Source organism: Rhipicephalus microplus, chromosome 5 (assembly GCF_043290135.1).
Source record: "Rhipicephalus microplus isolate Deutch F79 chromosome 5, USDA_Rmic, whole genome shotgun sequence".
NCBI lineage: Eukaryota > Metazoa > Arthropoda > Arachnida > Ixodida > Ixodidae > Rhipicephalus > Rhipicephalus microplus.
This window is the reverse complement of record NC_134704.1, coordinates 21,366,213-21,385,124: the sequence shown is the minus strand read 5'-3', so window position 1 is coordinate 21,385,124 and position 18,912 is coordinate 21,366,213. Positions and strand designations below refer to the sequence as shown.

Below are 18,912 nucleotides of genomic sequence, written 5' to 3'. Positions count from 1 at the left end.
CTCGTTGTACACCTCAACAAGCTTAAGTTCTCGGTGTACACCTCAACACGCTTAGTTCTTGGTGTACACCTCAACACGCTAAGTTCTCGGTGTACACCTCAACATGCTTAGGTTCTCAGTGTACACCTCAACGCGCTTAAGTTCTCAGTGTACACCTCAATGCGCTTAAGTTCTCAGTGTACACCTCAACACGCTTAAGTTCTCAGTGTACACCTCAACACGCTTAAGTTCTCAGTGTACACCTCAACACGCTTAAGTTCTCAGTGTACACCTCAACACGCTTAAGTTCTCGGTGTACACCTCGACCACTTCATGAGGAAAGGAACTGTGTGCGTAACATTGGCCATTTTAAAGAGAACTTGCAATTCTTTTACTAGGTAATCGTCAAATGGCTTCACTAAAAAAAGTTACTGCCTCGCGAGTCAACTACCGCAAAAAAATTATAATCCGTCAAATTCAAGCGGAGCTGTGGGGTTTTGTCACATCCTTGAAACGCTACGTCCTTTCTTTCGTACGGTCCGCTTCGATGGATCAGTGGCTAGGTCTCAGTGGCTGCAGACTCACGGCTTTGATGCCAGCCGTGGCGGCTTCATTTCAATGAAAGCGAAATTGTTTGTGTACTGTCCGATGTCAGTGCAGGTGGAAGAACACCAGATGGTCAAAATTTCCGAATCCCTTCACTATACGCAGTCTCTCATTCATAATCGAATCTTGGTTTCAAGAAGTGAAAACAAACATATCATTTTTTTTTTCGTACAAGCGAGCGCTGAGAGCTAGCAGGGAGGAGGATGACATGGCGGCAACAAGATGCGTTCCTTTCTCGGCGTGCGTCATGATCTTGGGTAGCCTACTTTTAGTGACGATGCCGTTTAGGCCGCGCGTCGTTTCCTCCTCTGTAGTCTTAGTAGTAGTCTTTAGCGACCTCTAGTTTATGAGTTGCTCAATAGACGGCGTTGTGTGTATATGTCCTTGGGATTATTATAATGAGGTGGCGTTAGTGGTTTCATATCCACGGAGTGGAGCATAGCCACGGAGTGAATGATGATGAGTGGGACGAAGCGTCCGCCCGTGTGTCCAACTATCCGTGTGCCCGTCCGTACGGCCGTCCGCCTATGCGTCCGTGCTTCCGTCCATGCTGCTGTCCGTCCGTGCGTGTGTCCGTGTTTATGCCCGTCCATCGTGATTTCAAGATGACTCTGCGAATCAATTGTAACTTCCAGGCCTTACGCTGAACTGTAATGTTTGGCTCACGTTTTCTTGGAGTTTCGACTATCAATTGGCAGTGTTTCCGAGCCGTGCTCAAAAATTTTTACACCGCATTTCTGAGCTTCAATGCACCGCTGCACACTTTGTTGATTCTGTCGTTGATTATGATAACCAGAAATGCGGGAGCGCTCTGTAAAAGCTACAGGTGGGCCCCTAAACAGCCCACTGGTTGCGCAGTTTGCATGGTGTGATGAGTGGTGCGATTCCACACTTTTTGCATGCAGAATTATATTCTTTAACGTGACTGCTAGCACTGATTCACACCTGTAAATGATTTTTTTTTATTTTTGAAAAAAAAAGCTTCAAAAACTGCTGTGATTTGCAGTCGAACAGCTGATTGCCACACACGAGGCCTGGGTCTAACTTTGGCTCAGACATCTGATTTTTATTATTCGCATCAATTGACATTCTTCTCTCACAGCCACTGACAGTGACGCCGAAATTTCTGCAAAACACTCACTTTAATTCTTTCGCGTTAACAAGAAATGGAGAGTAAATGACTACTATGTCGAGCTAAGCGTACACGCTAAAGGACCCATGTGGGCAAAACCAATCCGAGCATGTTGCATCTGCGACAGCCCGGGTTTGCCGGTAACGAACTCTGAACCGTGACCAGTTTTTCTCTCGAAAATCTTGGCAGACACGAGTCCATCAGTGTCGCAATCTCAAAACACTTATTGATTTGAGAGATTGATTGGGACCGAAAATCGGCCCTTACCCGCCACGGTGGTTGAGTGGTTAAGGTGTTTCACTGCTGAGGCGAAGCTCCCGACATCAAATCTCGGCTGCAGTGGCAAAATTTCGATCAAGACGAAACGCTAGTGACTCGTATAGTTAAATTTAGGCACATGTTAAAAAACAGATGTCCTAAATTTTGGAGCCCTTCAAACACGGCCCATCATCGTATTTTTGTAATCTAAAACCATAACATTTGTTATTGTTCAAAAATCAACCTTTTATTTATGTATTTATTTATTTATTTTAAAAATGATTTTTCCTCGTTGGCCAGGTGCATACCATATGTTTGCTTGCTCTTCCTCTTTCCCGTGCTTTTTATTTAATGCGAACATGCTTTCACAGCAAACGTAGACGAACCGGGTCATGGGACCGTATCATGAAATGCAGCTTGGTGGCTGCGGTTCGAATAACGCGAGAGAGCTGAACACGGGTCATAAAGTATACGCGCGACCAGAGTGGCAACAACGACGATGCGGGCACGAGGCGTCACACTGGGAAAGCTCACAAGGGGCGTGAGCTTTCGACAACGAAAGCCACGATGCGAACGAGAAGACCGAAGACTGAACATAAACAATACACGCGCGGGGTATACGTGAAAAAGAAAGGGAAGCGTTGTTCGGGAGACCATGAATTTACCGCTCCTATTTGTGTCAGTTTTGCGACAACCGTGAAAGTTGTGGTACTAAAAAAACTGTTTTTTTTTTTTTGGAGAGGCGTACACAAAGTATACGGTGGCAAAATACGGGGATGCGTGGAAAGACGCGCTCGATGACACTCTTGAGGCATTCCCTCTCCCCCCTCCCTCCACCCACTCACTCCATCTCTAAAAGTAGCTTGGCTTGGTATGGTGTATTGCTTGCGTCTGTGTTGTTTGCATATTCCTCTCTTTCTTTCGCTCGACTGACGTCGTAAACATTGTACTTCGCTAAAGCGTGCATCTGGTTTGAAATATATTGAAGGCTTGCTTGTTACAGCTGCTGCAATCCGCTGTGAACATGGTGATTCGCGTGGTCGACGCATCGTACCACATGACATTATGGTGTCGGAATGGTAACGTAAAGTGGCATCGTTCATTCTTTCATTTGATTATTCTGCCGCAGCGAGTGGTACAGCTGGCAAATTTTCGGTTTATCTGACACGGAAACTGTGCGGTATAACAGTGACGCTTCTTTTATATCAATATAACCACAATGATATTGATGACGATGATGACATATTCAAAATCTGGCATGTACTGAGCACGGGCTGAGGGCGTAAAACTAAGTTCTTGTACGCACAGATACTTGTTAGAAACGAGTAAATGCGAAAATATGAAGAAGATGTCATGTACTATTCCAAAACTCAGAACATATAGTTTTTCCCCCTTGACGGCAACGACAATAACTACTACTACTACTACTACTACTACTGCTACTACTACTACTACTACTACTACTACTACTACTACTACTATTACTACTACTACTACTACTACTACATACACTAAATATTTAGTTAGGTTACGACTACTATTAGTAGCAATATACACGCAAACGATACGATTCTAAGAATAATCCTGTCACTGCTACTCCTACTACTACCTGTGCTTCTATACTACATCTACTACTCTACCATTATCACTTGTAGTAGAAAAGTAGTAGTAGTAGTAGTAGTAGTAGTAGTAGTAGTAGTAGTAGTTCATTTCGTACTTCTCTCTTTCATTTTCTTCTTTCACGTATCGCAATATACGACGCTGCCATCAGAATTTGTCCCACTTTGATATTCTCTCACCCGCCTGCGTTTTGTGATCTACAAACACAGAATCCGAACCGGAGTTATATCTCGTCGCTCGACAGAGCTCGTTCTCGTTGTCGTCGCCACCAGAGCGGCGCCACATGCGTCGCTCGCTCACATAGACACGTTCGTTTTTTACGTACTCTTCCACAACATCGCATAATGTAGATATCAGAAGCACCGGCAAGACTGAAGGGGGGAGGGGAGCAAAATAAAACTGAAAGATACAAAAAAAAACAAAAAAGTATGATGCGTACGTGAAAAAAAAAAGCGAGTTCGCTCTTCAGCACCACCACGTGGTATTTGCATTGAGAGCGAATTTATTCACCAACAGTATCCGTGCCGATGGACACTAGCGCATAGCAGCGTGCAGGGGGTAGTGAACTAACACTCACATAATTAAAAAATGTGGAGAAAGTGAGAGGCATAGATTTGTGCCGGGCTTCTTTCTTACTCTTCCGTGTCTGCCTTTCTTTTTCATGATAGTTTCCCAGCAAAACTTAGTCGATGTTTTTTTGCAATGGCTTCGAACGCAGTCACGAGCGAAAATGAATTTCTCTGAACTTCATAATGTTCACCAACGCTTTCACCTATTTCTTTTTCTTTCATCACTATGTCTCGCTCTCTCATCGACTCTTACTTCCGCTAGAGGGGGTTAATGTGCTGTCTTTATTTTTTGTTGCTGTCGTTTTTGGGAGAAAGGGAGGGGGGCTTATGTACACTTCGTTTTTTGAAGTAAAGAGGTATGCACCCGTAAATATAGCCTTACGGCTCGTGGGACCAACCCCCGCAGCATGGCAATATTTATGCACCAAAAAAATCTTCCTAATGTTTGCCTGTTGAGTTTTGCGTTTAATTTATTGTCTTCTTTTTTGTTAGAAAAAGCTACGCAAGACTTGAATGCCTCGCTAGACCTAGAGTTTGCTGACGTATACTTATACGTGTTCTGCGGCTCACTTTGGTTGTTTTTAGCTTCTCCGTCCGTTACCAAAAAGGCAAACTTTTCGCAGAGATCGTGTTTGGGAAATTGAGTTTTTCTAATGAAGCTGTCGTGGTTTTTCAACGCGCCGCGGGGTATACCACCATGGAAAGCACGCGTTTTTTTTTTATTTCGCTAGTTTTTAAAAACGCAATTTGGTCTTTTTGTCCCATGAGAACCTGTGGGCTAAATAAATATTAAACAGTGAATGATTCTTTCGACACCAGTGTGTGTAAATTGTTTAGCATCGCGGTACAGCTGGAAAACGATGTTACAAGACCCATGCAATTCTTGCTACTCAAAGCTTAAACCGTCTTCTTGGTCTCGTCGCGAAGTAAGCCGTAGTAAAGAACTATACTAACGTATTTTAATCATGTTAAGTTGCGTTTGCGTTGAATAAATTTCCCAATTCTTCCCACAAAGAGCGCAATTCTCAAGTCTATTGTACAAGCCGCGATTGGACAGGCTCAGTACCGTCCTCGCTTTCGACAGCAGTGAAACAAGCATGGAGGAAGGAATACATTGTATTAAAAGGAAAAAAAATGGCAGCATATCCACGGAGTGAATGATGGAAAGTGGGGCGAAGCATCCGTCCATTCATTCGTTCTTGCTTCCGTCCGTCCATGCGTCCGTCTGTGTGACCGTCTATGCGTCCATCCACCCGTCCGTGCGTGCGTCTGTTCGTGCGTCTGTCCCTGTGTTTGTCCATGCATCCGCCCCTGCGTCCGTTCATGCGTCCATCCTTGCATCTGTCTGTGTGTCCGTTCGTCCATCTATTCAACACTCCAAGTTCCACCATCTCGCATCTTTTCATCATATATTCCCCATATAGAAGCACCTTCACCCAGCGGACATTCCAAGGACAAAACGAGAGGTGGCACACGCACACTTTTTTACGGCTTGCGCTTCGGGTCTACTTCCCACCTTTAACCACCTCGAGTTCATGGTATATACTAGTTCACTGTATTCATGGCACTGCGGCCCAACGCTCGCTAAACCTTCCTAAAACCAAGAAGGTTACGCCCAGCGAGTATAACGTAGCAACCTTTTCCTGTCAGATAGTGCTCAATGAACATGCCAATGGTTGCTAATGGGAATGAAAGACAGGAGAATTCGGCTTTTACTTTCTTACGGCTTGCGCTTCGTATCTACTTCCCACCTTCAACCACCTCGAGTTCACTGTATATACTAGTTCATTGTATTCATGGCACTGCGGCTCAACGCTCTAAACCTTTCTAAAACTATGAAAGTTACACCCAGTGAGTATAACGTAGCAACCCTTTCTTGTCAGATAGTGCTCAATGTACATGCCAATGACTGCTAATGGGGAATGAGAGACAGAAGCATTCGGCTTTTAGTAAACGCGCACGCCGCGAACTTTTTATTGTTCAACAAACCACAGGAGAAATCTCCCACCGGCACCACCTTGCAGGTCAAAATGTAACACTGGTTACACACTATGACTACGACTACGACTACGAGGGACGAACGGGAGCCGCTTTAAGGAGTTTCGCCCCTAAAAAGTACTTTGTCAGAAACATGTTGTCACTGTATGCACCGTGGTAGCTTAGCACGTAGGCTGTAGTTTTAAAAAGCTCGGGGGCGCGGGTTCGAATACCGGTCATAGCAGCAGAACTTGGATGGAGACGAAATGCAGAGGACACCCATGAGCTCAGACTTGTGTAAGCACGTTAAAAACCCGAAGTTGGTGAAACTAGTAGTCCATATTCCCCTACTGCGCCGTTACTGATAATCACATCGTAGTTTTGGCTCGTAAAATTCCAGACAGACATTATCATTATTATAAGGAAAGAATAGATGTTGATGTCTTCGAAAAGTGACGTGTTCTTGTCACCCAGTCGGTGGGAGGGGGCAAAAGTATTGCTATTGGCCACTAGGATAAGCCACACTATCTGCGTTGCTATAAGAATGACTCACGAAGGAACGACACTGAGCTAAACAGAGAGCATGGGCCAGAGTAAGTTGGACGAATATTAAAAAAACGACAGGTAAAGAAACGGTTAGGTTTGGTTAAGCCTTCGACAAACTTTCCGCACAGATGCGCTAAGTACGTGTCGCACCTCCTTGCTTTCTCCCATCCACATCCCTGACAACTTCTTTCGTGTCTTTTTTTTTTTTTCATGCCCTCGACGAGACAGGCAGTAGCATTTGGGTTCGCTGTCATAGTTACCGCTGCAGCGAGCTAAGAGCTCTTCAGTCGTGATGTCGATTGTCGCCGTCTTGCTGGCGTTATCTTTATCAGTTGTCTGTGTCATCGCAGCCATAAACAACCTTTATATAGTGCGATGCTTGTTGTTCCTCGCCACCTTTCTAAGAGGTGCCTAAGTGGTGAGCAGATGGAGAGGTACCGCATTGTTTTTGCCGGCAGGATGAAGCAGAGATGGGACGTCTTCTTCTACTTCTACGGAGGTCTATGTGGCTTTTCCGAAAGTTGGAGAGTGGGAGTGTAGACGGTATCAATGAGGTCTTCTTCACGTTTTTTCCATCCCGATCCCCGTTTTTTTTTTTCCACCGTGAACGACATTCTTACGCGCACTCAATCATTGTACCGTTCTTTCTGTTTTTAGTCCTTTCATTTTATCCGTGACTGTTCATCAATCAGCTTCTCTCGAATCGTCCAGTCTCCCGCCTGTAAACTATAGCCGGATGACAGACAGCCGACAGTTGGGCTCTTCGCGCCAAGCAGAGATCTGGAAACTAAATCCATGGAAAGGGAAACACAGAATTCCGTAAAAATATAACAAGGACTCAAACCATGTTCACTTGCGCACTTGGGCTGTCCAAAAGTTTACTTTGGACTGCATCTTTCTGCGCAGACGTTTGACTGACCGGCGCTGCTAAGCCAGTCAGTAGCTTTCTCGTAACTATGTTGTCAATAATTGCGTTTAGTTTAATATGTTTGTTGGTCGGTTAATGTCTCTCTTTCTCTCGTTCCTTCTTTTCCCTCGCTTTTTTTTTCCTCTGTCTTGATTTGTTCTGCTAAAGCGCTTATTTGGGCCGGTCGGTACATGATCAACAAAGTGAGGAAAAAAAACAGCCCGTAATACAAGACAGTGACCGAGACGGACGAAGTTCTGAACTTACAACCAAGCATTAACACTGAGTGTGTGTGTTTTGTTGTGAAGACACAAGAAAGGCCTTTTTTTTTTTACCAAGCGTGAAGGCTATCAGGAGCCAAAGTGCACCACGACTAAGTTTTGAAATTTATATTTCATAAGCTATGAAACTTTGGCAATAAAACAGTCATATGATTATTATTATTATTATTATTATTATTATTATTATTATTATTATTATTATTATTATTATTATTATTATTATTATTATTATTATTATTATTATTATTATTATTATTATTATTATTATTATTATTATTATTATTATTATAGCAATATTGTATGTTTTTCGTGAACTTTGCGAAACACACTATATTGGCTTATGAGCGCACTTGCACTACTTTGTACCAAAAAAAAGCTGCTACACGCGCGCTGAACTGGGCACTACACATTTCTCTTTTTCTAATCAAGTTAAACAACAATCCGCAACACTCGAATCCACGACAGGCGAAGATACGTTTATCTCATAACATGCATACACTCACTGACTTGCCGAAGGGCGTCATTCCAATTTCCATACATATGCATATATTCCGTTTCTAAAAACACGGGAACCCCAGAGAGAGAGAGAGAGAGAGAGAGAGAGGTAAACTATAAGCGCTGAGTATCCAGTTTGCCGTTCTTCACAGGGTAGATGTAATAGCATTCGAAATATGGCGCACCTATGTAAAGTGACAATCCGACCGTAAGGCAGAATACTCCGGCTGATACCTTATAAGAGAAAATGTTGTGAAAAGTGTGAAAAATTCAGCTTGTTTGCGTACTTCGGAAACTTCGCTTGAACTCTACGATCCAATTTCAATTCTTTTTTTTTTCCTCGAGCGAGAGGCGTCATGTTTACTTGTTATACAGAAAATGAGAAAATGCTTTGAACGAAAAAAAAATTCTTGCGGAGCTCATTTCTCTCGCGGATTTATAGCAGCGTCGATTCTTTCGGGAGAAAATAAGCCACTACACATTTTTTTTCTGAAAAAAAAATTGAAAGAGAGAAAGGCGAGATGAGTAAGAGAAAAAGAAAGCCGAAATTGATTCAGCCGCAACACGCACGCACGCGCGGACATGTCTGTAGAAAATTGGAAAAAACATGGCAGAGACGATACCACCGAACAAACACACGCAAAAAAAAAGGGTGAATAAGTATATAAACTTGCACGTGTGCGCTCGTGTTGTATCCCACGTTATCTTGTCATGGCGCTTCTACACTTATATTTTTTAACGCTCCTCGTGCGTATACAAACTCGTCAATCTGGAACTCGATTTTCTCTTCACAACTCACTCGCCAAGTGCGGTCGATTCTCTGGATACCGTCCTTCTGTACTGTTGGCTTCTCTGTATCGCACCCACGCAACACACGCAACGCGTCGTGCGGGCGCGCTTCTCCATGAGCTCGGAACGCGCAGGCTGTGTGCCCTCGCTCGCAAAAATGCATCGATCTGCTGTTTGTACGTGAGCGCAGTCTGCAGCGAACGTGCTCAAGTGTCGAAAACAGAGTGCGACGGTATGTCTTCTCAACGGCGGTCCACTTACGCGAACGGTGAGTTTCAGCAGGTTACGGAAATGTAGGACGGAAACACGCGGTAAGGCTGTTTGGTAGCGGTCCCCCTTTGCCACTTGTTCTGCTTTTGCCGCTCCCCGTCTCAGAGACAAGCGGTTTTGAAAAAAAAAACGCGGCATATCAATGGAGTGAATGATGATGAGTGGGGCCGAGCTTCGGAGGGTTTCATATGTAAACCGCGAATCCGTCCATCCGTCCGTTCGTCCACCCGCCTGTCTGTCAATGTGTCCATCCTTGCGTCTGTCTGTCTGTCTGTCTGTCTGTCTGTCTGTCTGTCTGTCTGTCTGTCTGTCTGTCTGTCTGTCTGTCCATCCGTCTGTCTGTCAGTCATTCACACTAGCGCCACCTGCTGAGCCATCCATTAACTACGTGGTCACGAACCGGTCACAGTAGAAGGACGAACCTACGGCTTTGGGAGCTTCGCCCCTAAAATGAAGAAATAAGTGCCGCACCGTAACAGCGACAGCGCGTCTCGTGAAGCGAGAGTTGTCTCGGTAAGAATGCGCAGGCTGACAAGCAACAATGAGACGTGACAACGCCACAGTAGTTTTACAGCTGTGGCGTTGTTCCTTGCACAGCGAAAGCACAGCGAAAGCACAGCGAACCTTGCACCGCGAAACTCCCTTGCTCAGCGAAAGCTGTTATGCGACCACAACTCAGGTCACGCGCGACGCCGTAGTTGTCCGCCGCCGCCGCCGGTGTACGTAACCACATCGCAAGAAATAAGAAAAATAAACCTAGTATCAAGGACACAGTGGGGCTCGAGCCCGGGTCCGCTGCCTGTCAGCCCAGTATTCTGCTACTTAGCCACGCCGGTGCTTGATACTTGTTCGCAAACTTGCCTTAGGCAGGCTTTATGTCTAGAAAGAATCGCGTTAGCATGAGTAATAAAGCATTTTATAACAGCAAAGGAACAACCAGGCGTTGCACAATGCGAATTGCCTAACGAGAGGGCCGTCCAATGCTACAAACCCTTACAAAAACTTGTTCTTCATCACCCTTTAACTGCGGCGCATAACCGTTTCAGCCGCAATTCTTCATCTTTGTTCAGCCACTGCATTTGCACAAAATTCCTTGCAAATGTATAGTGGATATCATGCTTCTTCGAAGAAGGACGAAGGTTAGCATAGTGAATCCCGTAGTACAATACAGTGTCTAAAAATATACTGCCAGTATATTTCTAGACACTGTACTACTACTACATATTTCTAGACACTGTACTACTACACAAAAATTATGATTATTTATGGCGTAGTGGGTACCCAACAAGTGTGTTTGTTGCAGTTACCCAAAAAGGTGTCTTGAAAAAGGCTCTGATAGGCCGCTCTTCTAGCTTTCGTGGTGACTGTGCTGCGCCTTCCAGGCAGGCCTGACGTTTCTTATTTGGCTTTCATGATTGTGGAAAACCCAATGATATTAATACGTCCCGTGCACACCTCATAGTCTTGTCATACATAAGGGCTCAGAAAATTATCACTATACGGGCTCTATTTGCGGTAATTATTGTGAGCACACTGTATGTGACGTACTCTGCCCATACACACTGACAATTAATCATACGCCACTTAACATGATAGAGCGCAGTCTACTTCGTCTAAGACAGTCGAAATTGAAGCGTGCTCTGTGACATTTCGTACTTTAAGACCTGTGTATGTGCGGTCACCGCTGCTTCGCGTGCGAGCGAACTGTATTTCTTTTTTTTTCTTCTCTTTTTTTCTTCATTTCCTTATTCTTTCACTGTCCTACTCCTCCCCCCCCCCTCCGTTCAGGGAAAGACAACGAATGCAACATTGTTAACCTCCCTGCTCTTCGTTCGTCATTATTTTCCCTCTCTGTCTCTCTTTCTCTTTCTTATACGTCACATATAAGAGAGAAAGTGTGCGTCTCGTGTTGTTAAATCTTACGAAGTTAAGTAGACTTAACTGTGCCATATTTCAGGCGGGGGTAGTGTTTTTCATATCTACGCTGTAAACATGAACGCCAGAGGTAGCAACCAACTATCTCGCTTCACCATTTTGATTTCACGAATGGTGCGGTTAAATCCACCACGGTTGTGTACGTGTAGCGTATAGTTGTGTACACCACTGAATTACTCGCTTGCTTTTGCGTATCGTTTGAATTTGTGCATTGTATCTGGGCGTTCCGTCTTCCTTTTAGCGTCTACTGCGTTGTCGTCCCGTATTTCGTGTGAGATGAAAGACGACAGGGCGGCTTCAAACGAAGACATCGAGAAATGTTGTCGCACGCTATATTCAGTCGTAGATGCGACAGGCACAACAATGCATTCGGCTGTATGAATTTTGCGTGCCCACGTGGAAACGCCCGCACAATCGGCCACACACAAACGCAAACTCAGACGCGGTTGCAAAGAAAGATGAAAGAGCCTCAGCCCAGACATTTTTTTTTCGCCAAGTTACAAACGCTGCCGCGCTTTTCTCTTGCTTAGCGAGTTCTTTACAGCGAGCGGAGACGTGAAATCGGCGAAAGTATTCTTGCGTGTCACACAATTCTCATGCACTTCACTCGCGACGAACGATAAGTATACTTTCTTGCACCGCTACACACATTGTGTAGGGCAACAAGGACCAAAAAACACGCTACTACAACATGCTTGTGCGGAATAACAACTGAGGATTTATTTTAATCTAGTCATGCTCGTGTGCATGTGTGTGTGTGTTTTTTATGTTACTACGTGCCTACATGCGCTGCACGTGCGACCCAAAGAAATGTTGATACATCTACCCACCAACCCATGATATACTGCCTACACACGTGCGAGTGAAATTTATAGTTTAAAACCTTTTTATGTGGGCCTCTTGGCTGTGTTTTGAGACATAAATATTGGCTATTTATGCTTCAAAATAACGCGAGACTTTCGCAGTAAATAATCAGCAAAGTACCTTCAGAAAGTTGTGAAGTGAGCGACTGTTTATTAATGCTGATTGTTTTTATACTGCTATAGCTTGCTCTCGACTTAGAAGACCCCCCCCCCCCCCTGCCAGACCGGCCCTCCATTTAAAAGCACTGTCATTTGGTACCTCTTTCTCAATGCACAAGTAAACAAGAGGTAATTTTAAATGGCAATGATCTGTCACAGCATCAGAGAGGTCCCAGCATTCAGAGAACAGTGAAGGCAGTGTAGCATTACGAGCAGGTTATTTAATGTCTCTAGAGCAATTCGTCTGGTTATGCCCCTAGCATGCTACTTCAGGCAAGTGCGATGGAAACGAAAGTGCTGAACTCCTGGTATGTGTAACAGACACGTAACACGCACGAAGCGCATACAACGTATACACAATTAAAGCATTGCATTAAGAGAAGTGTCCCTCAGAAATGTTCGACGAGTGCATCAGCGCGCAAAGAACATGCAACACCAATCATGGCCCAAGTAAATCTCGTCTAGCTAAAAGACAAAGGACAGGGGACACAACTTCGCATCTAAAGGCATTATCAGACAATCTATTTGCAAAGTGTGGCTTCACCTTCGCCGGTGATACCATGCGAAAGCTTCCACTCCGAAATCCACCTTTGTTGCACCTCATGTATTCAACGAAGTGTAGTGCCCCTGAACTTTCATTGGCACCCTGGTGGATGTTAAAGGGGTACTGACGCAAAATTTTGGGGCCGAGATAGCCAGCGCGGTCGATTCTTGTGAACATTCGTATATCATGTGCAAGATATCAACTGCAGCGAATATAGCTCGGAAGGTATTTTAAATTAATTTTGAAGTTTGCGTGAGCGACCAGACCCCATAGCGCTATAGACACCCTCGGAGGTGACCCCCAGGTGACCCCCTACTTCCCTCACGTCACCACGCTGCGGTCAACAAAACAAGTTTTGATGATGTCATAGCCGCGATTTTACTTTTGCCGCGTTAGTTCCCGAAGTCTATATTTCTCAGCGGCTGGTTGCGAGTGCGTGGCCGTGGCGCACGCGTAGAAAGTTTTGTGTTCGGCGACATTCCAGTCCCGTTTCCTATTCGAAGGTATTTCTTGATGCGAACCGTGCGGAAGTGCGTCACAGTTCTGTGTGCTGACGTGGTCAAGAGTTGCGCACGCTAGGTGGCGACAGTTGCACCCAGGTTTTGAAACTCTCTCGAACCGAAACTGAAACTGATTGATAATGAGGGGCCTGTAATTAATTATCTGTCGCGGGCTGAAGCAAACGATGTGTCGTGTCATGACTAACAGACCCCCAGCAACGCATTGCAGCAGAAACAATGCGAGGCCAATGTTGTTGTGCCAGTACCCCTTTAAGGGCTTTTTATTCTAATCCAGTGGGACGAGTTCTGTGTGTACGCGTGTAGCATCAACGTTAGCCCTTCTGTGGCGCAGGCAATGGGGAAGAGTGCGTGCCGATGCTGATGCTGAACCATTCGGAAACTGCCCAGGAGACGACGGGCAGGACTCCGCCGCGGCGAACCAGCGGCTCCACCGACAGGAACGCCAAGCCCCTTGAGATGGGTGCCTCGAGCATCTCTCCAGGTGAGATCATACGTGATCCGCTGCCACCGCGCTTGCAAAGAAGAGAGTTTATACTACAGTAAAACTGTGCATCAGTTTCGTGCACACGTGGTGCATAACGTAGTGGTCGTCACACTTTTATTTTCTAGTTAGACTCAAGAATACAGGACTCCATGCCCTATCGGGAATGTCGGGCAAACGAGCTTCAAGTGTGGATGTCTGACGTACTCCTTTTCTTTATTTCTCTCTAACTTTCTTTCTCGTTGCGCAATGCTCCCTTCTAAGTGTTTCCTTCATTTATACCATCAATAAGAGCACCATTAAAGTGATTTGCAGCAAACCACTAGTGTTATATAAGCAAGTAATACGTTGGTGTATCTGGAGTTTAACGTTCCAAGATCCCTATAAGATTATGAGAGATGCCGTATATAGTGGAGGGCTCCAGAATTTTTGTCCACCTGGGGTTGTGCACTTATGTCTAAGTACCCTGGCATCAAATATTTTCGCCTCCAGCCGCCGTGGCCGGGAGTCAGTAGTCAACTGCCATAACCACTAGACCACCGCGACGGGGCTATGAAACAATGAGATGCCACTGTGAAAGGCAACAATGAATTATGGCAACGTCCCCCGCCGTGGAGGTCAAGTGGTTATGACACTCAACTCCAAACTCCCGGCCGCGGCGGCTGCATTTTCGATGAAGGCAAAAATATTTGAGGCCCGTGCACTTAGATATATGTGCATTCTAAGGAACTCCAGCTGGTCAGAGTTTCTTGAGTCCTCCATTACAGCGTCTCTCGAGATCATATCATAGTTATAGGACGCTAAACTCCTGATATTAAAAGAAAACTGAATAATGGCAACGTGAAAGTACGAGTGACCTCGATAAAAAAAATAGGATTGCCAAATCAGAAACAGTTAATCGGCGATAAGACTATGATCAACAGAGCATCAATTATTGAAAACTTCGCATACAAATACGCTTACAAGCACCACCACGGATCCTCAAAAACTCGTCCTAGTATACGATTTATAGGTGTATGTGACCAATGCACGTTCGAGGGCATTATTTCTATGCACCCGCTTTTATGTAGGTTTATTGGCGTCTGTGTTTTTCGCAAACTTTGCCGCAACTCCCACCGAAATCTTGATCTCATAAGAGCTCCGCTTTAAACAGGAAATTGGGCAACGCGAGTTCGAGACCTTGCTCAATACATGCCTGAACAGCAACGAGGCCTGCACAGTCTCGTTCCAACGCATAGAATTCCCCCTAAGATTGTCTCGTTCGATTGCAACTTCCAAGGCCCGCATGACTTTTATCCGCCATGATAGGCTTTGTGGATAAGGTTGGCTCGGGCCACGCTTTTCAAGCAACCATAAACACTCACCCGATTCTGCGTGATGCTGATGTTAACCAATGGCTTCCGGGCAATGCAAAGTTCATTCATACATAAGCAATTGTCATAAGTGCCTCCGGCTACTAAATAAAAAAAAAGCAGTGCTCTTGCCTCGGGTGATGCGAGTGCACTCTGGCGAAGCTCGGAACTGGCGTACATTATTAGTAGGGATCCGTGTTTTCGGGTAAACCCGAAAAAAATCCGATAACACCTCTGGTAAATCCTCTAAAAACTGGTTTCACCTGATAAGCTCTCATTTTAGCGGTAAAAATAAGGAAATCCTTAAGCTTTGCCTTTGAGAGTTGAACACAATAGCGATATCCTGCCCCCAGTGCATACTTAAAACACTTAGTGCATGAATTTTTTTCGAATTTGTCGTGCACCCACTACGTGGACTTACGCGAATACGCGCAGTAAGGTGTGTGCCTTTTGTAGTGAGTGACCAGCTTTAAATCATGAAGTAGCCATGATAATCGCATGTTCTGACGCCCGATGGCAATGTAAGCTTGTACCACGCAATATTACTGCAATATTTCATGTTGTGTTGTGAAGCATGTATACAGGACGCATGAGTTTGTAAAGTATGCAAGTTATTTTCACTGCAGTCGCAAGTAGAGGAAGTTATTTTCACTGCATACGCAAGCAGAGGAAGTTATTTTCACTGCATTCGCAAGCAGAGGAAGTTATTTTCACTGCATTCGTCAGCAGACGAAGTTATTTTCACTGCATCTGCAAGCAGATGAAGTTATTTTCACTGCATTCGCAAGCAGAGGAAGTTATTTTCACTGCATTCGTCAGCAGACGAAGTTATTTTCACTGCATCTGCAAGCAGATGAAGTTATTTTCACTGCATACGCAAGCAGAGGAAGTTATTTTCACTGCATTCGCAAGCAGAGGAAGTTATTTTCACTGCATTCGTCAGCAGACGAAGTTATTTTCACTGCATCTGCAAGCAGATGAAGTTATTTTCACTGAATTCGCAAGCAGGGTAAGTTATTTTCACTGCATTCACCAGCAGAGGAAGTTATTTTCACTGCATTAACAAGCAGATGAAGTTGTTTTCACTGCATTCGCCAGCAGAGGAAGTTATTTTCACTGCATTCGCAAGCAGATGAAGTTGTTTTCACTGCATTCGCCAGCAGAGGAAGTTATTTTCAATGCATTTGCAAGCAGGCACGTGGCTTGTGACAGAACCCCCCCTTGCCACTCGGAAAACTCGGGTTCAATCCCCACTTGGACCCAAAATTTCTCATTTGCATCTGTCTTGATTTTTCGTTCACGCACAAAATGGTCATTTTTTGTTCACAACCAACGACGCCAACGACGCAATTTCAGCGAGACGAGTTCTTTAACGCTATCGCGTTAATAAGAGTGTACGTCGCTCTTTATCGAAATGGTATGTCCATGTCGGTTTTCTTCTACGTCCTTGTCTCTCGCGCTAACGCATAGCTCATGCCGTGTTCCAAGCGGTTATTGATGCATCGGCCGGCCAATGAAAATTTTGCCTGGCGTATTCAGTATCTCACAGAAGACCGCACCCACCACACATTTAACAAAGGGCTTGTCACGCGAGAGATGTCAACCTATGTGAGGCCCCAGGAAGCGTGCGAGGACATCTTGATACATGGTTCCTTGCCTAACACCATAGCCGGAGCTCGTTAAGTGTGCTTGCGTCTAATACAACGAGTTTTAAAGCAATTGTGATAGGCACAAACGTAGGTGTTATATTCAAATATGCGTGCTTGTGAGTGTATGTGTGCGATACGTTCCTACCATCCAGACAAACAAAATACGCTTCGTGTGCCCCAATATTTTCATGATCAAATATCATTTTAGCCAAGACATTGTAGTAAATCAAACTGATAATTGTGGATTTACGCAAAATTAACTGCACTTAAGACTGGAATTCCACCGAAGAATTAATTCCGTAAAATGCCATATGAATTTCTATAAAAACAAATTCTTAAAACACCGATAATCTATTAGCGTGCATGTGGTTGTTGGGCGCAGTTTTACGATTACTTATATCAATATCTAAGTGCACCAACGCAAAAACCGACGCTACCCACCATATAGTAGCTTGACACCTAAAATGTTAAGCTTCTAGCTTGGAGGGCACAGGTTTTACTCACATTCGCGGCGGCCGCATCGAAATTCAAGATTACCTTTGTACTTTCATTCAGGGGTGCACGTTGAAGTACCCGTTTGATCAGAATCTGTGGCGTGTTTCATAATTACGTGGGTGTTTCGGCGTGTAAACTTCGTAAATGAACTAATAGTAGTCACGCTTTTGATGACAAGTTGCCGGCAGCTAGCTTAACTTAGTGCGTGTGTCTCCATAAAAAGCACGGCGCTCGTCAGTTTATTTATGATTATGAGAGAGTATACCGAGGACTCCGGAAACTGATCGTCCGGTGTTCTTCGACGTGGATTGACATCACCCAGTACAGGGGCCTCCAGCCTTCACCTCTATCTAAATGCGACTTCCGCAGCCGTAATCGAACCCGCGACCTTCGTATCAGCAGCCGAGCACCAATACTGCTACACCACGGCGGCGGAAGTGCTTATATTCTATTTAGGTGCGCGTTAAAGAACATGGTCAAAATTTCGGGAGCCCCCCACTACGGCAACACGGATAATCATATCGCATTTACGGGATGTGAAACCCTGACTATTATTATTATTATTATTATTATTATTATTATTATTATTATTATTATTATTATTATTATTATTATTATTATTATTATTATTATTATTATTATTAACGACCACTGGTTATCTTGCCTTCACGCTACATAAACGCTGGATACCACACAAATTAGAGGATGCGCAGAGACAAACTCTCTAATGTAACGGTATACTCGATGAACAATACAGGTCAGGCGTTCCGTAACTATCCCCTCGTCGTTCGGCCGCTTCCTGTACTTTAGGGGAACCACGTTAGTAATGGTAACGGTATACAGTCGTCGTATAACGAGCTCTCGCGTAACAACGACTAAAAACCGTCGTTCTGGAGGGCGGGTATACGACCACTTTCCATTGTTTCCCCCATCTTCCATGATCCGCGCATAAGAGGAAGAAAGAGAGAGAGAGAGAAAGAGAAGATAGGTACAATGGAGGCAGCGTAGCGAACGCATCTTCCGGTACTCAATCGAAACCCTGGCAAAGGATCCGTCGAGACATGTATCATCTCCGGGGACAGGCACAGTCGTCGCATTTGCAGGGAAGACATTCGTCGGTGGCCTTCAGGTAATGGAGAGCTATAGCATCCCGTGGGGGCGTCATTATGGAGCGAGCTGCTCGTTGCTCCTTTCGATCACTGCCATTTCTTTCTTTCTTTTTTTCTTTCTTTCTTTCTTTCTTTCTTTCTTTCTTTCTTTCTTTCTTTCTTTTTGATTTTCGTTCTTTGTAACTTTTCTTCTCTGTCTTATTTCCTCTATTTCTTTCTCACTTTCTTTCTCTGCTTTTATGTCTTCCACTCTCCCTCTTTTCCTTTCTTTCGCACTTTCTTTAATTGGCTTTCTTTTCTGCTTGCTGCCACTTTTTTTTTTCATTCCCGCTGCGCTAAGAAACCAGTGCCCAAGTCAAGAAGCACCATTCTTTC

General features: G+C 44.6%; 1 protein-coding gene across 3 annotated transcripts in view; it reads left to right on the top strand.

Annotated features, from left to right (window-relative positions):
• The window catches only part of LOC119173479 (potassium voltage-gated channel protein Shaw), a 149,004-nt gene that overhangs the window by 105,032 nt on the left and 25,060 nt on the right, over window positions 1–18,912 (top strand). For all 3 annotated transcript variants that reach the window (XM_075894958.1, XM_037424286.2, XM_075894957.1), the window contains exon 5: window positions 13,783–13,932. In XM_075894958.1, the coding sequence (XP_075751073.1) occupies window positions 13,783–13,932 (150 nt within the window). The remainder of the gene's footprint in view (window positions 1–13,782; window positions 13,933–18,912) is intronic.